Source organism: Anabrus simplex, chromosome 1 (assembly GCF_040414725.1).
Source record: "Anabrus simplex isolate iqAnaSimp1 chromosome 1, ASM4041472v1, whole genome shotgun sequence".
Classification (NCBI taxonomy): Eukaryota; Metazoa; Arthropoda; class Insecta; order Orthoptera; family Tettigoniidae; genus Anabrus; species Anabrus simplex.
The window spans coordinates 166,878,393-166,902,768 of NC_090265.1; the positions used below are offsets into that span (position 1 = coordinate 166,878,393).

The 24,376-nt window shown below is 42.5% G+C and overlaps 1 protein-coding gene and 1 pseudogene across 1 annotated transcript in view; one reads left to right on the top strand and one right to left on the bottom strand.

Moving 5' to 3' along the window:
- Positions 1–4,753, bottom strand: part of LOC136885381 (carboxypeptidase B) — a 40,146-nt gene extending 35,393 nt beyond the window's left edge. The window contains exon 1 of the mRNA XM_067157897.2: positions 4,670–4,753. Coding sequence (XP_067013998.2) covers positions 4,670–4,743 — 74 coding nt within the window. The 5' untranslated portion in view covers positions 4,744–4,753. The remainder of the gene's footprint in view (positions 1–4,669) is intronic.
- On the top strand, positions 4,100–4,218 carry LOC136858885 (5S ribosomal RNA; annotated as a pseudogene).
- Positions 4,754–24,376: the final 19,623 nt, after the last annotated feature.

Here is a 24,376-nt window from a genome sequence, read left to right on the forward strand (position 1 = left end):
CTCTAACATCAGTGGGGCTACACTAGTATATGTACATTTTTGATAATATGCATAAAACTCACTCATGGACTGTGGAACTTCCCCACGCAGTACGTCAAGGCAACTTCCAGCACTGGATCTAAATCAATATCTGAACGGTTATAGTAGGAGATTGGTTACTTGGATCAATCATCTTATCTGCACGGTTGATCGGTGTGGCTTACCTAGAGTTCCTCACAGGTAGGCTACGTTACTGGAGTTGTTAGAGGATGCTTCTCTTCAACTACGCAGAACCATGTGGTTTATACACGATGATACGATGATGCACCACCTCATATAAGCCGCTTATTGCGCGATCATTTGGATCAGACATTTCCTCATCGGTGGATAGGACGACGCGGGTCCACCTCCCGATCTTTAAGCCTTAATCCAGTGGGTTTTTATGTTTGGGGGGGACATGAAAAACAAAGTATATCGAACTGAAGTAACCAAGCTGCAGAGGATATTCGGAACAACCCCAATGTCTTGACTCGAATGCATCGCAACTGGATTCGGAGAATCCTCTGGAGCCGAACAATTTCTATGAACTTCACTTCGGTATGTCACATGTCTCGCCATAGCACTAGATTTCTACACCACGTTGACTTGGGAGTACAGTATAATCTCTATGTAGTATTTAGAATCTCAACGGTTCGATATTCCCACAAATCCGTGCAGAAAAGGTGAAGTAACAAAATTATAAATCGTCAACTTCAGTGTGCGAGTGCCTTATACGTGGTGAAAGCTGAACACAACATATGGGTTGCTAGCTGAAACGCTAGACATTGACCTTAAACGCAGTGGGCAGGTTTTCAATCCTACCCTGCACGCGATTCTGGTTCGTTACGTTTGTTCGAGCACTTTATGTTTTGTTTCGTATTCATTACAGAAAACACTTAATACTTTAAAGAGTAATCATCACATTTTAAAAAAAGCTACGAAATGTGTTTTGTTCATTCATCACTACTGAAATACGCCCTACAGTGTTTAACTTAAGTAGGTTGTGTAGTTTTCTTTTTTTTATTTACAAAAGAACATCTTTGTTAGTGTAAGGCAATCTGTATGTTTTGGTTTTCTAAGCTACTGTGCTGTAACGTTTAACTTAAGTAAATTGTTCGTGTACAGAGGCTTTTCCGTGTAATTTTGTACGTCTGCGTTTTTCTATTCGAGACAGTCTCGGTAACGTCCACCAGGAATCGCCGAGCCCCTACTGTACGTTAGTTCATTCTTTTCGATAACAGAGTGTTACTATTACGACTGTAGCTCCTACGGCCATGCCACTGTTGTGTCCATGTCACTAAAGTGAGCCTTGTTCGGCTATGTAAAGCTTGGCTGCTTGGCTGCGTGGTTACCTTCTTCTTCTTCGTCTCCTTTGGAGACTTTTTGTCTTATCCCAAGTGTATTCTCTCAGTATCGTCTAAACACGCGGTAGTGTAATCTGCTGCGATTTGTTATTAGCGTAGGGTGTCCATTCGTTCCGCTTTTTACAGAACAGTCCCATTTTTTTTGCAAAATGTCCCACTGTCCCGAAAGTTTTATTGGGGCCGCTCAAATGCCCCGCATTTTTGTGATTCCGCTTGGCCAGTATATCTTACGCTACATTGCTTTGTCTCGTTGTTTGCTGTGCAGGTATATACGCCAGGAAGCGCCACTTGTACAACTTGCTCGAAACTCTTTGACTTTTACCTTCAATATTTTATGTAGGTAGGCTACTGGTAACACTGGTGCGATTTTCAGTCTATTTTGACTTAAGGTAGCTGCTGAATTTAAATTTTAGATCTATGAAAAGACTGTTTCGCATGCGGAAGCGAATGTGTAATTTTAACAGCAACATAAAAAGTTAGTTTCCTTTTTATCACCAATAGTGGAGAAACTGTAGAATGCACGTTGTGCAAATCAAACTTTGATACTCGACATGGCGGATGATCTAACATTGTGAATCACGTTGAAACGAAGGAACATTATGTGGACACCCTATATTAGCGCCATCTTAGTAAAATGTAGGATCTAGTTGCGGTGGAATCCTCTTGGATACGTTCGATATCTGTGAAATGTTTACCATGTGATAACTTATCTGGTACTCATGAAAATGACCGTCGGCTAGGCGCCAGGTGCATGTCTGTCACGTGTAATCTTGTTTATGCTTCTCAGATTTGTTGATGTGTATGTTTATATTCAAAACCTGTTGACACACTTCGTCCTCTCGTGCTAATCACAATACGAAGTTACTGCTGACTCATCCCCAAGACGTGGTCTTCCACATAGTACTCTGTAGTTAACTACTCCAAGCGATGTTGCCACGTGTAACGTACATTTCATCTTATTTTCTCCTGAACCAAGCATCTTTTACTATACTTTTGTGCCTTCCAGCTCTTAATGACCTGCGGCATCGTGTTATCAGCTGCCTAGTTATACCCCACCCAAACCTGTATAACAAAACGATCGTTGTAGCAAAACAACACGGCCAGTATCCAGTATTCGGGAGATAGTGGGTTCGAATCCCACTGTCGGCAGCCCTGAAGATTGTTTTCCGTGGTTTCCCATTTTCACACCAGGCAAATGCTGGGGCTGTACCTTAATTAAGGCCACGGCCGCTTCCTTCCCACTCCTAGCCCCTTCCTGCCCCATCGTCGCCATAAGACCTATCTGTGTCGGTGCGACGTAAAGCAAATAGCAAAAAAAAAAAGCAAAACAACATTTTGTAAACGTTTTTCCTAATTTATTTTCTGGTAGGACTAGTTACTTTTAGAGCAACGTATTTTTATGCCTTCTTCTTCTTCTTGACCTGTTTACCCTCCAGGGTTGGTTTTCCCTCGGACTCAGTGAGGGATCCCACCTCTACCACCTTAAGGGCAGTGTCCTGGAGCGTGAGACTTGGGGTCGGGGGATACAACTGGGGAGAAAGACCAGTACCTCGCTCAGACTGCTTCACCTGCTATTCTGAACAGGGTCCTTGTCGGTGGATAGGAAGATAGGAAGGGTTAGACAAGGAAGAGGGAAGGAAGGGGCCGTGGCCTTAAGTCAGGTACCATCCCGGCATTTACCTGAAGGAGAAGTGGGAAACCACGGAAAACCACTTCCAGGATGGCTGATAAGGGAATCGAACCCCCATCTACTCAGTTGACCTCCCGAGGCTGAATGGACCCCGTTCCAGCCCTCATACCACTTCAAATTTCGTGGCAGAGTCGGGAATCGAACCTGGGCCTCCGGGGGTGGGAGCTAATCACACTAACCACTACAATAGAGGCGGACATTTTTGTATGTACATGTTAATATAAAAATGAATCGGCTCGGCGCGTTCATGTGAAATTTATCAGGAGGTTCCCTGGGTAATTGCCTCCTTCCAGATCCTCACGATCTTGTGAATAAGTTTGAGACTAGTGGTTCAGTGCTAAATCAGGAACACGTGTGACGACATACAGTGTTGAAGGAAAATTATACGAAACTGATGCAAAACTTCAACGTTCGCCACGAAAATCACTACCAAAATTAGCACAGCAAGTTGGGATTTCAGAGACTTCTGCACATACAGCAACAAAATCATTAAAACTCAAACCCTAAAAATGCACATGTGTTCATAATTGAAAACCAACTGCCGGGCTGAGTGGCTGAGTGGGTTGAGGCACTGGCCTTCTGACTCCAACTTGGCAGGTTCAATCCTGCCTCAGTCTGGTGGTATTTGAAGGTGCTCAAATACGTCAGCCTCATGTCGGTAGATTTACTGGCACGTAACAGAACTCCTGCAGGACTTAATTCCGGCTCCTCGACGTCTCAGAAAACCGTAACGTATTTAGCGGGATGTCAATCCAATATTATTATTATTATTATTATTATTATTATTATTATTATTATTATTATTATTATTATTATTATTATTTTAAAACCAGCTGATCCCGCTGCACGTGCAATAACAACCATTACAGTGGCCGAGCTAATTCATGTCGATCGAAATGTGTTTACCCGGTACAATGCCTGTTTAGCTGCGCAAATACATTTTCAGCATTTGCTGTGGGGTAGGAGTTTAGTTTAATTTCTTATACTAAACGCAGATTTACAGATTTACTAAGCAAGGACAAAGTACGCCAGCGGCTATACCATGCTGAATACACGGGTTCTCGTCTGATCATCGCAGTTAAGCAATATTGGCCGTGGTCAGTACTTGGATGGGTGACCGCTTGGAAACACCACGTGCCGTTGGGACTGTCCGGCCTAGGCGGCAAAGGCGTGCTCGGTTCTCCCGGAAGGACGTGGGTTCGATTCCCCGTCAGGAAGTCGAAAATTTAAGAAACAAAATTTCCACTTCCGGAGGTGCACATGGACCTGAGGTTTTCTCAGCCAACACGAAAAATGAGAACCAGGTTAATTGCTGGAAGCAAAGGCGGCCGGGCGTAGAGTCACTCTATCCCGAGGTTGCGGATAGTGAAAGCCTTTACCTTTCACGCCTCCAAGGGCCTTGACTATACTTTGCAAGACAAAGAACAGTCCGGCTGTGGCCAGTGGGGCCGCTGATGTGAGAGCCGGCCGATCGGCTTGACTCAGTCGCGTCGGAATGGTCAGGTTTGATATGGAAATTCTGTATGCGGGCGGACACTACATAAATAAAATCTACAATGTTAACCTTAATTATAAAATAAAATCATTTCTTTCTTACCCTGAATATGAACTGAATTCTGCCAAACATCCCCCAAGGAAGCTTATCAACAACAGTGCTGATATAACACGCATCTTGTCTTTTTCTCACAGCCACACGTGTCATCTATCGTATTTATACACAGTATTATCTCAATTGGATCCGATATTATCTCAAAATTATCGTTTCAAGTGGTGGAGTTTCAAAATCAGAAAGTAAGGATGTGATAAGTATCACCATCTACAGCCACACAGGTTAACTTAGACACCACTAGAGGACCCGCAAGAAAAAAACGAGTGGTCTGAACCTATTTTTGATGGTCATCATGGATAATTATATTTACCTTTTTCTTCTCACTAACTTCTTAAAATGTTTAGGAACGGCTTTTCTTTAAATCTGCTTTACGTCACACCGACACAGATAGGTCTTACGGCGACGATGGGATAGGAAAGGGATGGGAGTGGGAAGGAGGCGATCGTAGCCTTAATTAAGGACAGCATTTGCCTGATGTGATATGGGAAACTACGGTAAACAATCTTCAGGGCTGTCGATTGTGGGGTTCGAACCCATTATCTTCCGAACCCAAGCTGATAGCTACGTGACCCAAACCGCGCAGCCACTTCCTCGAGCGTTTAGTCAAAGAGTAACTTACACAAATTCTAGTCAGAATTAATTCCAGAAATAGACACAGATGATGTCGAGTGTTGACACAACTCAGTGTTTGGTGACGTACAGGTATGGTGAGGCCCGCAGCACACAAATTATGGTACATTGCTCAAATCCTTCCTGCGCCACACGCGATATGCCAGCGTTTGGAAATGGGAGTTTGGTTCTTCTTGTGGTCCGGATACCGCTATAGGACTCGAAGATATCAATTAAATATGCCAGAATATCGTGGTGGTATGAAACGTGTAGCTATCGAAAACAAATGTGCTGCCTTGTTGACAAAAAATATTCGATTTGTACAGCTAGCACAAGGTGATCCATTTGGTACTGCCTACATGAACTTCCGTGCATCAGGTTTTCATCGTCTGATTCTAATAATACAAGCCTCCTTCAAGAAAGAATTAGCTATACTCGACAGAATAACAACCAATACTACAAATTCCCACATAGATTAATCCAAAGCTGTATACCTTTTCCTAATACAGGGACGGTCATTTACTCCGTATATACGTACAGATGAAACATTCAACGAGGGACTGGACGAACATATGGAAGAACTTTCAAAATTGATCGCTTACAACTGAATGGCACACGACCATGTATGACATTGTGCCTACAGCCGAAAAGCTGAAAAGGCACAGTCAGAGTATGGATGATGCCTGCCAATCATGTGGTCAACTGGACTCTCTGGAACATCGAATAACATCGTGTGGCAAGGCAGCAGTGATATGGAGATGGCCACTCAACGCAGTGAGTAGGATTAGTAACGGTAGGATAGACATTGAAGGTGACAAGGAACTCCAATATTTGAAAATCAAGCAAATGTCAACTCAGAAACTAAAAGCTGTTCTGTGGCTCACAGCTGGAGCAATCCACTTTAATATTAGTGCTCATAATTTACAGGAACACACCTTTGCAAACATTTTAATCCTTATCTGTAATGAAAGTAGTGAAGCAGTGTTCACTTCAGTCAGTGTAAGGCATGAACTTGTATCAATTTTAGGAAGTGCTACAATTGGCTAATGCATCTTTTGTTTCTTTCCACGGAGGTGGTCATAGAAATACGAATGGAAACGAAAAACAATGTTACAGAAGTACAAAGTGCAGTGATTTATACAACATCGTTTTTATTGTGTTTATGCTTCTCCTTTCCTTATTTCTCGTACTTTTTTGTTTACTTATGAAATAACTCCCTGTTAATGTAATAAAGTGAGTTCCACAGGACATTAAAGACATTAACAAACTGAAGAATACTCCTTTGTGATAAGATATGTGAATGATGGTTGTTATTTTCTGTTGTTTAATTGTAATATTTTAAATTGTCATCTAATGTGAAAAATGTATATTAAAGAAGCACTCGCGATGCCTCGCAGACGCGTTGGACAGCCTATCCACCAACTGACGGCATTTGCCAGACGCCGCGTTGTGGGACTGCATGAGGCTGGTTGGTCGTATCGCGCCATTGCCAGACATGTGGGATATTCAGATGTCACAGTGGCCTGATGTTGGACTCAGTGGGTACATGAGGGCACCCAATCATGTCGTGCAGGTTCGGCTCGACAAAGAAACACCACCCCGAGAGAGGACCGTCGTATGGTGCACCAAGCATTGCGGGATCCCATAACTTCGGCACCTGCCATCCGCGAAAATGTACTGGAGACTTACAATATCCTGTGAGTTCCCGCACAGTGTCTCGACGACTCGCATCCACCGGATTGGGGTCCTAACGCCCCATGCGTCGGTTGCCATTGACACCGGATCACCAACGCCTGCGTTTGGAGTAGTGCCTTGCCCGGGAAGCATGGACAGAGGACGACTGGCGTCGCATCATGTTCAGTGATGAGTTTCGCTTCTCCATAACCTCCGATGACCATCGTGTGCGGGTTTGGCGGCGTCGAGGACAGAGGGCAGATTCTGCCTACCTTGTGGACAGACTTACGGGCTCAATGCCTAGCATCATGGTGTGGGGAGCCATAGGATATGATTCAGGTCACCTCTAATAGTGCTTCGGCAAACTTTGAAGGAGCAGCGACACGTCACAGACATTCTGCGTCCGCACGTCATACCCCTTATGGCACAGCACCCTGGGACAGTGTTCCAACAAGATAATGCAGGCCCACACACAGCACGTGTGTCTATGGACTGCCTAGAGCAGGGATGGCGAACCTATGCCACGCGTGTCACCAGGTGACACGCGAACACGATTTCGGTGGCACACCACATGAACATAATAATATTTGATATATACGTCTTGCACTGCAGACAATACATATAAAGTTTCACGTGTAAGAAATACATATCGAAAATCTAAATACTAGTTCCATTCGGACGTGCAATATGGCAACACTGCTACACTGATAGGTCCGAAAGTCAAGCGAGATAGTGTCGTTTTCTGGTGGTTTTGTATACAGGCATCGCAAACATGTTTTCGGTGCCGAAAATAGCAGAAACTTAACAAAGGTGGTGACCGTATTTTTCAAGAACTCTGGCCAAGGAAATTCGGATTGATAAAAAGATGTGTTGCCTGTGTTCGAAAACAATTGTATCCTTCACATTTAATGTAAAGCGCGACTTCCAGACTGATCATTCGAATATTTGTTCCATTTCCAGTGAAGAAAGAAGAGAGTTCGTTTAACAAAATATCGAACATTGCACAAAACAAACTAATTCTTTTGTATCATCTTTTCGGCCAAGGAATAATATCAGTGCGGCTGTTTCCATCTGTCTCACTGCATAGTACAGCATGCATGGGAAAACGATTTCTGATGGTGAGTTGTTGAAACAAAGTTTCTTATTGACGTCCGACACATTAAAGGAATGCCAGCCAGCTGAACTGCTGTCAAGGATAGAATATTAAAAATGAGTGAAGGAGTTTCGGAGCAGTTGAAAGCTAATTTGGATAACTCCCACATGTATGCAGTATGTTTTGATGAAAGCAGAATGTGACCTTACAAAAAAGGATACCTGTTTTTTAATTTTAGATTTCGTTATGGAAATGTGATGAGGGAGAAATTAGTTTAATTGTTGAGCATACAAACTACAACATGAAATGATAATGAAACTAATGGAGGAAGTTAAGTCCATTCGCAATATTAGTACTTTTGAATTTTGTATCTAATATCTATTTTTTTACAATTTGTTTTACGTCGCACCGACATAGATAGGTCTTGTGGCGAAAATGGGATTGGCGTACAAGTGGGAAGGAAACCACCGTGGCCATAATTGAGGCACAGCCCCAAGGAACATGCAGTCAAATGTATTTACCAGATATATGTATAATAAATAAATAAATAAATGAATAAATCTGTAAATGAATAAATAAATTACATATTATGAAACATAATCGGGAATTTATAAAGGAAGTCCCCGGGGGAGGGGGGTTCTAGGTTGTAGACATCCCCTAATAGAAAATAACAAGTGGCACAGTCAACAGATGATAGTAATAAACCAGACTTAAAATGGCACACTAGTTGGAAAAGGTTCGCCATCCCTGGCCTAGAGCATGTTGAGGTCCTCCCGTGGCCTGCAAGATCCCCGGATCTCTCCATCACTGAACACTTGTGGGATGACATTGGAAGGGCACTCCGTCCCAGTACCAACTTGCGGGATCTGGAGGGACAGCTGCAACATCTGTGGGCGAACTTGCCTCAGAAGAGGATCCAAAGGCTGTTTGACACCATTCCGAACCACATAAGGACTTGCATTGTGGTCGGTGAGAGGGGGAAGGGGGCGACACCCTACTGACCTGGCGCCAACATTCCACCCGTAACTGCCAACAGCCATGCCTCTTTCATCCCATATTGTAATCAGTTCAATAAAAGCACATGGTCTTTCAGCATAAGTAGTTTCATTCACTTTTAACCACTCCTTCTGCGTGCTTAATATTTTTATTGGGCAGTGTATATAAATGATTAATTTATAGTAAAAAAGAATACGAATGAAAATACTCTTTGAAATTAGTTTCAATAATCCGTGACTTCATGATCATAGGTGTAGGTAAGCAATGATGTTTTTATTTTTGTACTTCTACTTTAGGCCTATAGTTTATACAATATAAAACTGTCTTCTTTTCTACACATTCGTATATACATCTTCATCTAGACTCATGTGCCATTTAGTGTTCAGTCTGTAAACCTATGTTAATGACATAGGTGCCTTCGCAATCCTCTATTTGTAATTAGCTATGTGGTTTTGTTTAGTTCTACACTTTGTGTCTTTAATTCATGAAAACTGAGCCAAACTATCATGATTTTTGTTTCGCTCTGCTATTTTTTACACTCCAAGGCAGGTTCGTAGACTTTTTCTTACAAGTAAGTTTATTAAGAAAATAACTGAAATTTTGGATTGTAGTTTTTCGCTAAGCACAGTTTCATTATCATCATTCGGTAACTAATATTTTACAAACTTCAGCCCTTATAATCATGAACTATTCAAAAAGTACTCTCCGATTTTGCTATAGGATTCCTTGCTGTGGTCATATTTTATGTTTGGAAAATGGCAGTTACCGTTCTACTGTTATTTCTTCGACTTCCCTACAAATGTTATACAACACAAGCCAGGATCCGGTTTTCCGTCCCAGAGGAGTTACTTTTGCCAGAAACCAATGACAAAGAATTATCACCTTTAAACTCCCTCAAATGCCATCGATCAGAACCGGCAAGGAGCCCGCTTTGACCGGGCGAGTTGGCCGTGCAGTTAGGGCCACGCAGCTGTGAGCTTTCATCCGGGAGATAGTGGGTTCGAACCCACAGCCCTGAAGTTGGTTTTCCGTGGTTTCTCATTTTCACACCAGGCAAATGCTGGGGCTGTACCTTAATTAATGTCACGGTCACTTCCTTTCCACTCCTAGTCCTTTCCTATTCCATTGTCGCCATAAGACCTATCTGTGTTGGTGCGACGTAAAACAAAATGTAAAAATAAAAAATAAAACCCTCTATGTTGGGAACAGAAGAATAACAAAATAAACTGACTACATCACTGAGGTCAGCAGTTATATTTCTGTGATTTTAAGTAAATGATTTGTGGTGTTTAGTGACATTACATCTGTACAGTCAAACTCAGTGCCTTATGATACTGAAACATTCTTATGTTTATGTGATCATAAACGCCGATTCGAAGCACCAAACCGAGCTCGATAGCTGCAGTCGCTTAAGTGCGGCCAGTATCCAGTATTCGGGAGATAGTAGGTTCGAACCCCACTGTCGGCAGCCCTGAAGATGGTTTTCCGTGGTTTCCCATTTTCACACCAGGAAAATGCTGGGGCTGTACCTTAAGTAAGGCCACGGCCGCTTCCTTCCCACTCCTAGCCCTTCCGTGTCCCATCGTCGCCATAAGACCTATCTGTGTCGGTGCGACGTAAAGCAACTAGCAAAAAAAAAATTAAAAAAAAATCGAAGCACCAACGTTGACGAACAATTGTGTAGCCCTTAGCTATTGACTTCTGACCTAAACGCACGCACGTTTGTGGGATATTAAAGTGTAACTCTAAGCAATAAGTTGGTTTATAAATTTATGAAACTCCAAACTATTGACTTAAAAAACCTAACCCCATGGCACTACAGCCCTGAAGGGCCTTGGCCTACTAAATGACCGCAGCTCAGCCCGAAGGCCTTCAGATTACAAGGTGTCGTGTTGTCAGCACGAATACTCTCGGCCTTTATTCTTGGTTTTCTAGACCGGGGCCGCTCTCTCACCGTCAAATAGGTCCTCAATTCGAATCACGTAGGCTGAGTAGACCTCGAACCAGCCCTCAGATCCAGGTAAAATCCCTGACTTGGGCGGGAATCGAACCCGGAGCCTCCGGTTAAGAGGTAGGCACGCTACCCCAACACCACGCGGCCGGCAAACTATTGACTTACGATATTAAAACGATGATGATGTTTGTTGTTGTTGTTGTTGTTGTTGTAAAGGGCCTAACAGCTAGGTCATCGGCCCCTAATGGTACGAGATGCAACGAAATGACACAACAATTAAAACTTCAAAATATATTCACTGACTAGAATCTAAAAGAAAAATGAATGATGATGAAAAAATGACCATGAATCCAAAACAATCAGTGGATCCAGTCCATAATGCCGAATTTTCTGAAATGATGTTTGTTGTTCAAAAGGGTCCAAAATCCAGGTCACCAACCCCTCATAATAGTACTGGTAGTACTGGTAAAGCAGAACCAGGGTGTTCTTCCTATAAGAGTACTAATCACAGGTAAAGTGGACTCATTGTGGTATTGAAATGAAATGTCGTATAGCTTTTGGAGCCGGGATATCCCAGGACGGGTTCGGCTCGCCAGGTGCCGGTCTTTCTATTTGACACCCGTAGGTGACCTGCGCGTCGTGATAGGGATGAAATGGTGATGAAGACAACACATACATTCAGCCCCCGTGCCATTGGAATTAACCAATTAAAGTTAAAATCCCTGATCCTGCCGGGAATCGAACCCGGGACCCTCTGAACCGAAGGCCAGTACGCTGACCGTTCAGCCAACGAGTTGGACATGGTGGTATTAATCACAGACAATGTAGATCCATGGTATGTCACACATAACGGCACCACTCATAGGTCACACACGGTCGCCGGCTAGATCCGTGCTGTTCCTCATATAGCGGTACTAATCACAGACCACGTACACTAGAGGTGTTGCTCACATAGTGGTACTAATCACAGGCAACGTAAACCCATAATGTTCCGCATATGATGGTATTAATCACGGGTATTGTAAACCCATAGTGACACACCCACGATAATACTAATCACAGATCCATGGTGTTGCTCACATAGTAGGCCTTGTACTAATCGCAAGTAACGTCGACCCATTGTCTTCTTCGCGTGATGGTACTAACTACAGGTAATCACATAGTTCAAGATCCATCATCCCTTGGTCGCTCCTTTTAGTCGCCTCTTACGACAGGCATGGGATACTGTGGGCGTATTCTTCATCTGCGTCCCCAACCCACAGGGGATAAATGAAGTGCGATTGGTTACTGTTCACAGCTTTTATGTCTCTTAGCCCGCTCCAACTTCATCGTAGCCATAAGACTAGTCTGTGTCACTGCAACGTAAAACAAATAGCAAATATATTCGATCAGGAGATACGATGACCGAAGATCTGAGAACAAGTTAAAAAGATTACTGTGTTCAAGAAATACAGTATCTGCAGTATACTAACATTGACCACTGATCAATAGAAAAAACGTCAGCTCACTGCACATTTGACCAAGTTAACTCGGAGACAAAGTACATTTATTGCAAAGAAAAGCATCCGTAAAGATACAAACATGATAATAGAGCCGCCTCTGTGATGTAGTGGTTAGCGTGATTAGCTGCCGCCCCCGGAGGTCCGGGTTCGATTCCCGACTCTGCCACGAAATTTGAAAAGTGGTACGAGGGCTGGAACGGGGTCCACTCAGCCTCGGGAGGTCAACTGAGTAGAGGTGGGTTCGATTCCCACCTCAGCCATCCTCGAAGTGGTTTTCCGTGGTTTCCCACGTCACCTCCAGGCGAATAGCAGGTGAGGCCGCCTGGGCGAGGTACTGGTCATACTCCCCAGTTGTATCCCCCGACCAAGAGTCTGAAGCTCCAGGACACTGCCCTTGAGGCGGTAGAGGTGGGATCCCTCGCTGAGTCCGAGGGAAAAGCTGAACCTGGAGGGTAAACAGATGTTGATAATGATGATGATGATGATAATAGAGCTATGAACATTTTTGTCAATCGCTGGCGAAAAGGCCTACATATATCCAACTATAAGGTTCAATCCTGGCTCAAATACGTCAGCCCCATGTCGGTAGATTTACCGGCACGTAAAAGAACTCCCGCGGAACAAAATCCTGGCACCTCGGCGTCTCTGAAAACCGTAAAAGTAGTTAGTGAGACGTAAAACCAATAACACTACTACTATTATCAATTTGACTGGCAAACGCTAGTCATAGTACGTATTCTATACTAGTATAGATATTTTTTACAAGTTGCTTTTACGTCGCACCGACACAGATAGGTCTTATAGCGACAATGGCACAGGAAATGCTAGGAGTGGGAAGGAAGCGGCCGTGGCCTTAATTAAGGTACAGTCCCTGCATTTGCCTGATGTGAAAATGGGAAACCACGGAAAATCATCTTCAGGGTTGGCAACATGGTATCGAACTCGCTATCTCCTGAACGCAAGCTGACAGCTACGTGGCCCAAGCCGCGTAGCCAACTGGCTCGGTCTCTCGGTGGGTGTGTGTGTGTGTGTGTGTGTGTGTGTGTGTGTGTCCTGGTACAGAATGATTAGCCCTATGTCGGGGCCACCTTTGCTCTCGGGGACTAACTTGGTTCTCATTTTCAGGTGCATGTGTCCCCCTAGAAGAAGAAAAATCGTTTGAGGCTCTCCGTCTAAGGCTAGAGTCAAACTTGCGCGATTTCAAGCTGCGTTACTGCCAAGGTACGTAGAATACAAGGTAGGGATCACGAGAGAGGTGCGCAGTGGCAAAGCAGAGCTGTGACGTCACGCAGGACCCTCGCGTTGAATCTGCTCTGAGTGAGGTAGAGGTAGTTCGAGTAAGAATCGCTGTGCACGCAGAAGCTAGGTGCTAATAATACACGATAGTAACATATCTGTGGTGTATAAGAAACCGTGTGTGTTTATTTTATGAGATAAAACGTAAAAAGCAGTAATAATGTACACTTTTCAGTATGCTTTGTCATGCCATTGCAGGCTGCACAAATCATAGCAGGCACGCGAAGGAACGAAACATACACTTTCATGAATTCCCTAAAACCACTGACGTAAATAAATGGTGACAGAAGTAATCAAGACATTATCGAAAGCTATCTTTCTCAGCTTCGAGGGTTCGGAAGGCTTTATGACGATCCTCTTCCGACAGCTGTGACGCGAAAGGTAAAATCACTGCTTCTAGCCTCAATGCTTCCAAGGCGATAAGAAATTCCAACTGTTCTCCGGAAGATTATGAAATATTACGCCCAAATATGTATTGATGAACTCGATCAAAACTCGGATATCGTGTGCCAGTCTAAGGCCAGCGTTGAGCCCACAACATCCTATTTTTCATCGGAGGATGAGCAAGGGTTCGTTAAAGCCCTTGAAGATCTAGTAAAACAGCTTGAGGGGTGTCGTGAAACCAAGGAGCTCCTTGAAGACTTCACTGGCTATATAGCTTTTAGGATAAAGAAGAACCTCGATATAGAAAGTAATTACGGAGAGAAAACAGGTCAAACTACAAGGGGTGGAAATTAAATTTCAAAAAGAGTCCCCCCCCCTTTTTTTTTTTTTTTTTTTTTTTTTTGCAAGTTGCTTTACGTCGCACCAACACAGATAGGTCTTACGGCGACGATGGGACAGAAAAGGGCTAGAAGTGGGAAGGAAGCGCCCGTGGCCTTAATTAAGTTAAAGCCCCAGCATTTGCTTGGTGTGAAAATGGGAAACCACGGAAAACCATCTTCAGGGCTGCCGACAGTGGGGTTCGAACCCAATTTCCCGAATACCGGATACGGGGCGCACTTAAGCGACTACAGCTATCGAGCTCGGTAGTTTCAATTTTACCACGGGAAAGAACTGAAAGAGGGTTCTAACATCATCACAAACCTTACGGATATCCTGAAAAAGAAATTCTCCGAAATTTATGAGCTTGCCAGTTGCTTCGTGAGAAGCCGTTCTTTTATTCGAATGGACGCTTTAAACAAAAGTAAGACATTGAAGAGACCGGGTTTCTGTCAATACAACACTGATAAAGAAAGAAGAAAAGCAAAGAAATTCCACTGATGCTATGGATAAGTGTGTTTGATATATATTTTTTAATATCAGCATTATTCTTTGTGTATAACATACCCGTTATTTTTTTATGAAAGGCAATTTATTATGTTGTATATGAAACCAGTGCTAAGAATGTTAATATACAGGCTCATGAATATGGCCTATCTAATGTTAACGTGGAATATGTCATTTCTTGGCACTTGCAGGAAAACATTTACTGTACTGTTTGTATTGTGGACAGTTTCCTAACGTTTGCTGTTGTGTGTTGTTGACGGTGTATATAGTTTCCCAATACTGCTTGTAACAACGGACATATTTCTTGCAGTCATCAAGCTTTATGTTCGAGTCTGTAACAATTAGAGCCCCTTGTTATTGTTATCATAGGTGTTGAGAACATGAACATACGGAATGGCCATTCCACTGCTATCACAGTCTTAGCATTGTTACATCCTTTTATACAGATCGAAATACTTCAGAAACGCTGCTGGATTCACACTGTATTTGATCTCCTATTATTACTCTACTGTAATAGTGAAGTGGAATGCATTTTCTTAGGTGATGTTAAAATATCAATGAAGTTATCTCTAACTTGTGGCTAAAACAGAATAGCTTACAGCTGTGTATTAGCCTACCTCATATAGAGGACAAGGCGCTGAGGGTTCACGTGACGTCATCGACGGCCAAGCTTGGTGGGGAGACCTGCGCGTGATCCCTACCTCTTACTCTAACTACCTTGCGTTACTGCGTGCTTTTCATACAGCAGGACAACCTGCGAGGTGGGAGGTCACACTTGCGTTTTGTCACGCTGTATTTCTGTGTGTTTTTCACGCAGCTTGCGTGTGTGCACGGCGTGATTTTATTAGTGTGTTGTATGTTGTAAAGTAGCAAAGCATCGCCATTGGTTTGCATATGGAAGGAATTCCACTAAATAATACCGTTATTGCGCTATGTGCTACGTTGGTTGCTCGTCGTCGTCGTGATCAAAGAAAATATTGGATCCATCCAGGTCATCAAGTGGACAATTTGTGCTCCTACACAATAAACTAAAAGATAACCAAGAGAAAATTTTTAGGATCAATATTGTAATGCCAACTACAATCTTAACGAAATTACCGAGAAACCCAACATTTTATTCGATCATTTTATTTCCTATTATAAGAAAAACAAATCAGCTGTTCATAACCCTTTCTTTAAATCAATTAAGGGTCCTCTTCCCCCACAAATACCATTAACTTCCCTCTCTCCTAACCCGCCCTGAACCTTTTCCCCTTCCTTCCCTCCCGTCTCCTTTCACACTTACGTCATCCTCCCCCTCCGCATCCCTCTCTCCACCCTTGCTGATCTACGCTGCGTGACGTTCACTCTGCCTGTTGCACTCCTTCCAGCAGCTTATTCCAAAAAAAGCGCAAGGTGAGTACTCGTTATTTCAACCTCCACCCTCCCTTTCTACTTTCTCTATTAGATTTTTCGAGTTAATTCTAATTTTATTCTTCAGGTTCTGGGTTCCGACTGAATTGAGGCTTCCTTTACACACAGCAATTGTTCATATTATATAGAACAAGCCCAGCTTTCTCAATTCGTCAAGTCTATATTGGTCATATTGGACAATTCCCTCTGCGCCATAGTGGAACTCGCTCTCAGAACTTTCCAGAAACTTAAGATTTCACTCGAATTTAAGTGTGCTACACGATTTCAACCGTCAACCTAAGACTTTGGCATCAAGACATTTTAAGGGACATCACAATGATTTTATTCATCTGTTAATTTTAACATATTTTGGTTATATTCAGTGTAATTTATGTATACGGTTTTACTTTTATGTCATTTCATCACCATCCATCCTCTTGTTCATCCATATCATTTTAGATTATGTCTTTTGCTTGTAATTTTGGCTAGGCTGATGATGGTCCAAAAAACGGATCGAAACTAGTATCTGACACTATCATATTGTAATGTTTTGATAAACGTTAAATGATTTTAAGTATTGAGAAGGTGGAGCAATAAATTTTGTATTCATTTTAAGTTATCACAGAATGTCCAAGAACTCATTAGAAATGCTTTCCTGTTTGTTGAAAAATGCTATCAGCAAAAGAAACACAACGTCTCCCTCAACACAGCGCCCGTTACTGATAACCACGCATCTCTCTTCATGGCTGTGTTCTTTTTTTGTTTTGTTTTTTAATCTTGGTCCTTTTGTATCGTAAAGGCACGGATACCTTTGTACGTCCAAAATAATTAATTTACTGCCCAATTCCATTTTGCAAAGTAAAAGTACAAAACGAACGCAGATGCACCACGCGCAATATTCACATTAGAGCACAATACTGCAGCGCAGCGTCTTCATTCCGCAAGTGTGCCCGGCACTGAACGGGAAAACACGCAAACAAAATGGACCTCGGCCCATTCTCGAGTGGGCGACCTTGAACACCCGCCTCGCATCGTATCCCGCGGTGAGAAATCACGCTCTGTGTGGCCGGTCCCATCCAAATTAGTCTCGTGCATTTTTGACGCGAGATTTCACTCAGCGTGAAATCACGCAAGTATGACCCTATCCTAAGATTGCACTCAGATCATTACACGAAATCTACCCCACGTCCTTCAGGAAGTGACCTCCAATGCCATGGAAATAAAAGTACCTTGCTGGCCTAATTATAAATATACTAACCTATGATATCAGTAGGACGATGTTATCAGAACATAATGTGTGAGGAAGCAGATTTGTTGATATAGACGTTGTTATCTCGACAAGTCTATGACCTGAAAAAATTTACTGATTGCATTGAACTGTTGGAAACTGGATATCATTTTCCCCTAAATTTCATGATCTAAACTCGATTCACAATCATATGTAACACAAGTAGCATTAAGGCGCGATTCAACTCAGAGGTTCACAGTTTGTAAAGTTTCGAAATATAAAGGTGTATCAGGTGAATGTGACACTATTTCCATGTGTGTCAGATCCTTCTCTACAAACTCTTGAAATTTGTAGACATCAATTAACAGATCCTTAACGCACACTCAGTGACAAATTTGAAAATGTATATTTAAAAAAATATTAAGCTTTGGCAGCAACTGTTTATTTTTGAGACGGGACACAACTACAGTTGATGTAATAAATTTATAATGGGCATAGCCCCTACTCATCAGTGAAATGATATTCCTTGAAAACAATTATGTATCAAATAGAGCAACAATTGAATGTCACCATTTCACCACCTGTCGACCGAGTATAAGCTCTGATACGCGTTGTAGAATACAATTTGGTACAAACTGGGATTGGTAACGTATTATTTAATACTAATAGTTATTGATTAAGTGCGGCCAGTATCCAGTATCGGGAGATAGTGGGTTCGAACTTCATTGTCGGCAGCCCTGAAGATGGTTTTCCGTGGTTTCCCATTTTCACACTAGGCAAATACCTTAATAACGGGCACGGCCACTTCCTTCCCACTCCTAGCACTTTCCTGTCCCATTGTCGCCATAAGATCTATCTGTGTCGGTGCGACGTGGAGCCAATATTGTAACAGCAAAAAAGTACTCATAGATAAACTAAGTCGAAACTGAAAATAAATGGCTTTCACTAAAACAAAAAAGTGCAAGTCGTGGCCTGCGGTCCTTAGGGCCCCGCGTTCGATTTCAGGGCTGGTCGAGGAATGAACTGAATTGGCGTATGGCTTTTAGTTCCGAGAGTGCCTGAGTACTTGTTCGGCTCACCAGGTGCAGGTCTTTTGATTTGACACCCAAAGGTGACCTGCGCGTCGTGATGAGGATGAAATTATGATGAAGACGACACATACACCCAGCCCCCGTGCCAGCGAAATTAACCATGATGGTTAAAATTCCCGAGCCTGCCGGGAATCGAACCCGGGACCCTTGTGACCAAAAAACCAGCACGCTAACCATTTAGCCATGGAGCCGGACCCTGGTCGAGGACTTTTAATCTTAAGCGGTTAATTTTATCAGCTCTAGTACTAGGTGTTTTTTTGCTGCCATTAATATCTCTGCAGTTTACATACAACACTATCCTCTACCGCAAAAACACGCATTTTCCCATACACGACAGACGTCGTTTACCCTCATCGGAGGTCTGCTTGACAAGATCTGTACCAGGCTAGAAAGAGTTACGCGAAATAATTATTATAGGCCTACAATAATAATAATAATGACATTATTCTGTGCCCGAATCCACTGTTCATGAACACCTTTTAGTACCAACTCAAACTCTTGGAACCGAGCTCGATAGCTGCAGTCGCTTAAGTGCGGCCAGTATCCAGTAATCGGGAGATCGTGGGTTCGAGCCCCACTGTCGGCAGCCCTGAAGATGGTTTTCCGTGGTTTCCCATTTTCACACCAGGCAAATGCCGGGGCTGTACCTTAATTAAGGCCACGGCCGCTTCCTTCCACTTTCTAGGCCTTTCCCATCCCATCGTCGCCGTAAGACATCTGTGTCGGTGCGACGTAAAGCAAATAGCAAAATAAAATAAAAATAAAATAAAATAGCAAACTCTTGAAGTCTCCAAATATATATTTCGTGCAATTTCGTGTTAGTTTGGACGCCGCAAAAGCATTGTGATCAAAATCTTGTAATCTTCGGTGCAAAAGCAATGTACCTTTTCAGGTAACTTGGTGCAAAACCATTGCCCCACACTTTCATTCCTCTTGTCGATACCCTTCGATAAACTAACTCTTTATCTGGCTCGATAATATAGAGGCCTTTAAAGCCTCTCATTTTCCTCCTCTCAAAACTCTTCCCTTGCTTTACCCGATTCCCTTTAACTTGAACGACTCTTTCATGCATTCTTCAAATCATAACATCGCCAGCGAGCAACATTGTCCTGTGGTAGCTAATTGTTGTCTCGAAGGGAAAGATATGGCATTAGAAGGCCTCTCCCCCCCCCCACACAATATTGTCGTTCTTTTGCTATGTGTCTATATGTTACTTATATTGTTGTCATGGGGTGAAAGTTCCCTTTGGGGATCATTGTAAATACCTAGCTATTAATATAAGGAAAGATCTTCATTGGGGTAATCACATAAATATGATTATAAACAAAGGGTACAGATCTCTGCACATAGTTATGAAAGTATTTAGGGGTTGTTAGTAAGGATGTAAAGGAGAGAGCATATTTGTCTCTGGTGAGACCCCACCTAGAGTATGGTCCCAGTGTATGGGACCCTTACCAGGATTACTTGATTCAGGAACTGGAAAAAATCCAAAGAAAAGCAGCTCGATTTGTTCTGGGCGACTTCCGACAAAAGAGTAGCGTTACAAAAATGTTGCAAAGTTTGGGTTGGGAAGACTTGGGAGAAAGGAGACGAGCTGCTCGACTAAGTGGTATGTTCCGAGCTGTCAGTGGAGAGATGGCGTGGGAGGACATCAGTAGACGAATAAGTTTGGATGGTGTCTTTAAAAGTAGGAAAGATCACAAAATGAAGATAAAGTTGGAATTCAAGAGGACAAATTGGGGCAAATATTCGTTTATAGGAAGGGGAGTTAGGGATCGGAATAACTTACCAATAAATCAATAAATTTCCAATTTCTTTGCAATCATTTAATAAAAGGCTAGGAAAGCAACAGATAGGGAATCTGCCACCTGGGCGACTGACCTAAATGCAGATCAGTAGTGACTGATTGATCACCGATCATCGATATAGCAAAGGTATCAGCACGCTTCTTCACCGTAGCCTGGCTTCAATATCAAACTATCCCCTCTCCTTTATTGCGTCTTGACACTACTGCATTATTTTAAACATAGTGCTTCTAGTATTTTCTTCTTCACTTTTCAAACCATTTACTCTCCGGATGCTACCACTATGCCTTTTCTTAATCAAAGTAGACGTAGATGACCCTGCTTCACTTCCATCAGCGTTGTTTTCCAGCGTAGCAAAATGTTATCTTTGTTATCGATATTTTCAAGCAAAATTCTGTTCTTGAAAATCAGTTTAACAAACTATTACATGATCATTTATAAACCTGTCTTGAGAATCACACGCACATCACTACAATAGTACATAATTCCAGTTTATTTCTCTCACCTGTCTATAGAAACATTTTAAGCAAAATCACTTACTGCACCGGCGCATTGTGCCGCAAAGGGTGAAGCCGAATTCTACAGCGAAAAAGGAAGAAGAAGACTGAAACCTCTACTTAGTCTGCGCTTAGTTTCCTATACATAAATATCTTTCAATAAAGAATAGAATCAGAGTCTTATGCTTGCCAATTAATTCACCCTGATGCAATAGCTTACCGTAATAAGTTTATACTGTTCTAATAACTTTTTTTTTTATCATCGGCAATAATGTCTGAAATTTTACAAACTGTATTCAACCAAAATGAATTCCAGTGAATTACCTTTTATTTCAACACAACCATTACGATAAACATAACTTCCCAGTAAGTTTGCGATTGGCTCACCTTTAGACATAACGTCACCTTGGTAATGAGAACTGTGGTCTGTTAATTTCCCCTTCTGTTCTAATTCATCCTATGACATCAGCCGATGTAGTACGCAGCTTTCTGGGGTTTAAAACGTGTTGTCATATAACCGTAAAACCTTCAAGTTCAACAACCTAAGGATGATATTGGTAGTCCAAGGCAACTCCGAATAAGTTAAACTAAAAAGAACATAATTCGTATTAGAGGCCTATATTGTGTACTGGGTTCTTCAGATACATACTCCCAATAGGACGGGTGGTTTGCTCGGTCCTCTCTAGGAATTTTCATTATGAAACTCAAAACGGTTACACGGAACAACGTAAAGTCGAATGTTGTAGGGGCTGCATAACTGGGAGCTCAATTTGTTGAAAACCAAGCGAGTTGGCGGTGCGGTTAGGAGCGTGCAGCTGTGAGTTTGCTTGCATTCGGGAGACAGTGGGTTCGAACCCCACTGTAGGCACACCTGAAGACGGTTTCCATTGGTTTCCCATTTTCACACCAGGCAAATGCTGAGACTGTGCCTTAATTAAAGGCAGGGCCACTTCCTTCCCTACCGGGCGAGTTGGCCGTGCGCGTAGAGGCGCGCGGCTGTGAGCTTGCATCCGGGAGATAGTAGGTTCGAATCCCACTATCGGCAGCCCTGAAAATGGTTTTCCGTGGTTTCCCATTTTTACACCAGGCAAATGCTGGGGCTGTACCTTAATTAAGGCCACGGCCGCTTCCTTCCAACTCCTAGGCCTTTCCTATCCCATCGTCGTCATAAGACCTATCTGTGCGATGTAAAGGAACTTGTAAAATCATTGAAAGGCCGCGTTAGGGCTCTGTGCATTGCAGAAGCTACAAACAGTTCTAGCGCGTATACATTCAATCTAGTCAAACGCATAGCAATGGATAAGCTGCTTATGTCTGAAGAGTGTCTGTGCTTTATGCACAGCAGTATCCAAACAGACGACATCCAGCTTGCAATATATCCCGTAATGTAAGAAAGAGACTACGCCAGCAGGGTACGCTTGGCAACGTATCCACTGAGTATACGACAGAGCAGCGGTTCTGAGTCATTGAGAGACTGGGGGTAATCACATAAATGGGATTGTAAATAAAGGATACAGATCTCTGCACGTGGTCATGAGGGTGTTTAGGGATTGTAGTAAGGATGTAAAGGAGAGGGCTTATAAGTCTCTCATAAGACCCCAACTAGAGTATGGTTCCAGTGTATGGGACCCTCACCAGGATTACTTGATTCAAGAACTGGAAAAATCCAAAGAAAAGCAGCTCGATTTGTTCTGGTTGATTTCCGAAAAAAGAGTAGCGTTACAAAAATGTTGCAAAGTTTGGGCTGGGAAGAACTGGGAGAAAGGAGACGGGCTGCTCGACTGAGTGGTATGTTCCGAGCTGTCAGCGGAGAAATGGCGTGGAATGACAATAGTAGACGAAAAAGTTTGAGTGGCGTCTTAAAAAGTAGGAAAGATCACAATATGAAGATAATGTTGGAATTCAAGAGGACAAACTGGGGCAAATATTCATTTATAGGAAGGCGAGTTAGGGATTGGAATAACTTACCAAGGGAGATGTTCAATAAATTGCCAATGTCATTGAAATCATTTAAGAGAAGGCTAGGAAAACAATAGATAGGGAATCTGCCACCTGGGCGACTGCCCTAAATGCAGATCAGTATTGATTGATTGATTGATTGATTGATTGATTGATTGATTGATTGATAGATTGCAGCCCAATAATTTATTTTTTCTACGAGATACGGGTCCAATCCCTACAAATTACTCGAAAATACGTTATTTCGTTCGGTTTTGAGAAAAAATGATTCACCGCACGTTGCTGTAATTGGCTTCTATGCGATTTCTATAACCGGTCAAAAACAATGCTATTCCAATTCCCGAATTTTCGAAAGATTTTTATTCCTTAAAATCCCTCATCTTTCTAAAATAAGTGAAACTGTCACTGACGTTTAATACATAGATGTTCGATTTTAGTACTCAGAGTTTAGAGACGACATGGGGCTGCGCTTTCCTTCACAATCACGCAAATATTCTCCTAAGAATATCTCCACTAGAGACGATTTATTCGTGAAAAATACTAGAAGAGTAAAATGACAAATTCCTGGAAAATATCTCGCGTTCGGGAATTGATCCCAGGGCCTGGTATCGGGCCGAGGCCTGGTGGTTGAGAAACACTGTGGCAGAAGGATCCGGTGGAACTGAATATGGTGAAAGAAGTTATTGCCATAGAACCTCAAATACATACTGAAAATGTGGCACATGCATTGGAAATACACCGTATTAACGTCTATAGAACTGTTAACCTTGATTACCGGGTGAGTTGGCCGTGCGGTTAGGGGCACCCGGGAGATAGTGGGTTCGAATCACACTGTCGGCAGCCCTGAGATGGTTTTACGTGGTTTCCCATTTTCACGCCAAGAAAATGCTGGGGCTGTACCTTAATAAAGGCTACGGCCACTTCCAACTCCTAGGCCTTTCCTATCCCATCGTCGCCATAAGACATATCTGTGTCGGTGCGACGTAAAGCCGATAGCAATAATAATAATAATAATAATAATAATAATAATAATAATAATAATAATAATAATAATAATAATAACAACCATAACCATGATCAACACTGGCACCCGTTCAAACGGCGCACCACTCACTGCCTTGAACTGGATGGTTATGCAAGCCTTTTAAGTGGTGTCAGTATGCTTTTTTGTTACGTCCCCATATTAACTTTGCATTACGTTTTCATATAACATAACTGCTCATCTTCCACTCCAATTACATTTTCACTTTAATTTTTTCATTATTCTTTAGTTATTCTTTCTTCAGATCTACATTATATGTTTATGATCCATTAATGGAGGGGAAAAAAT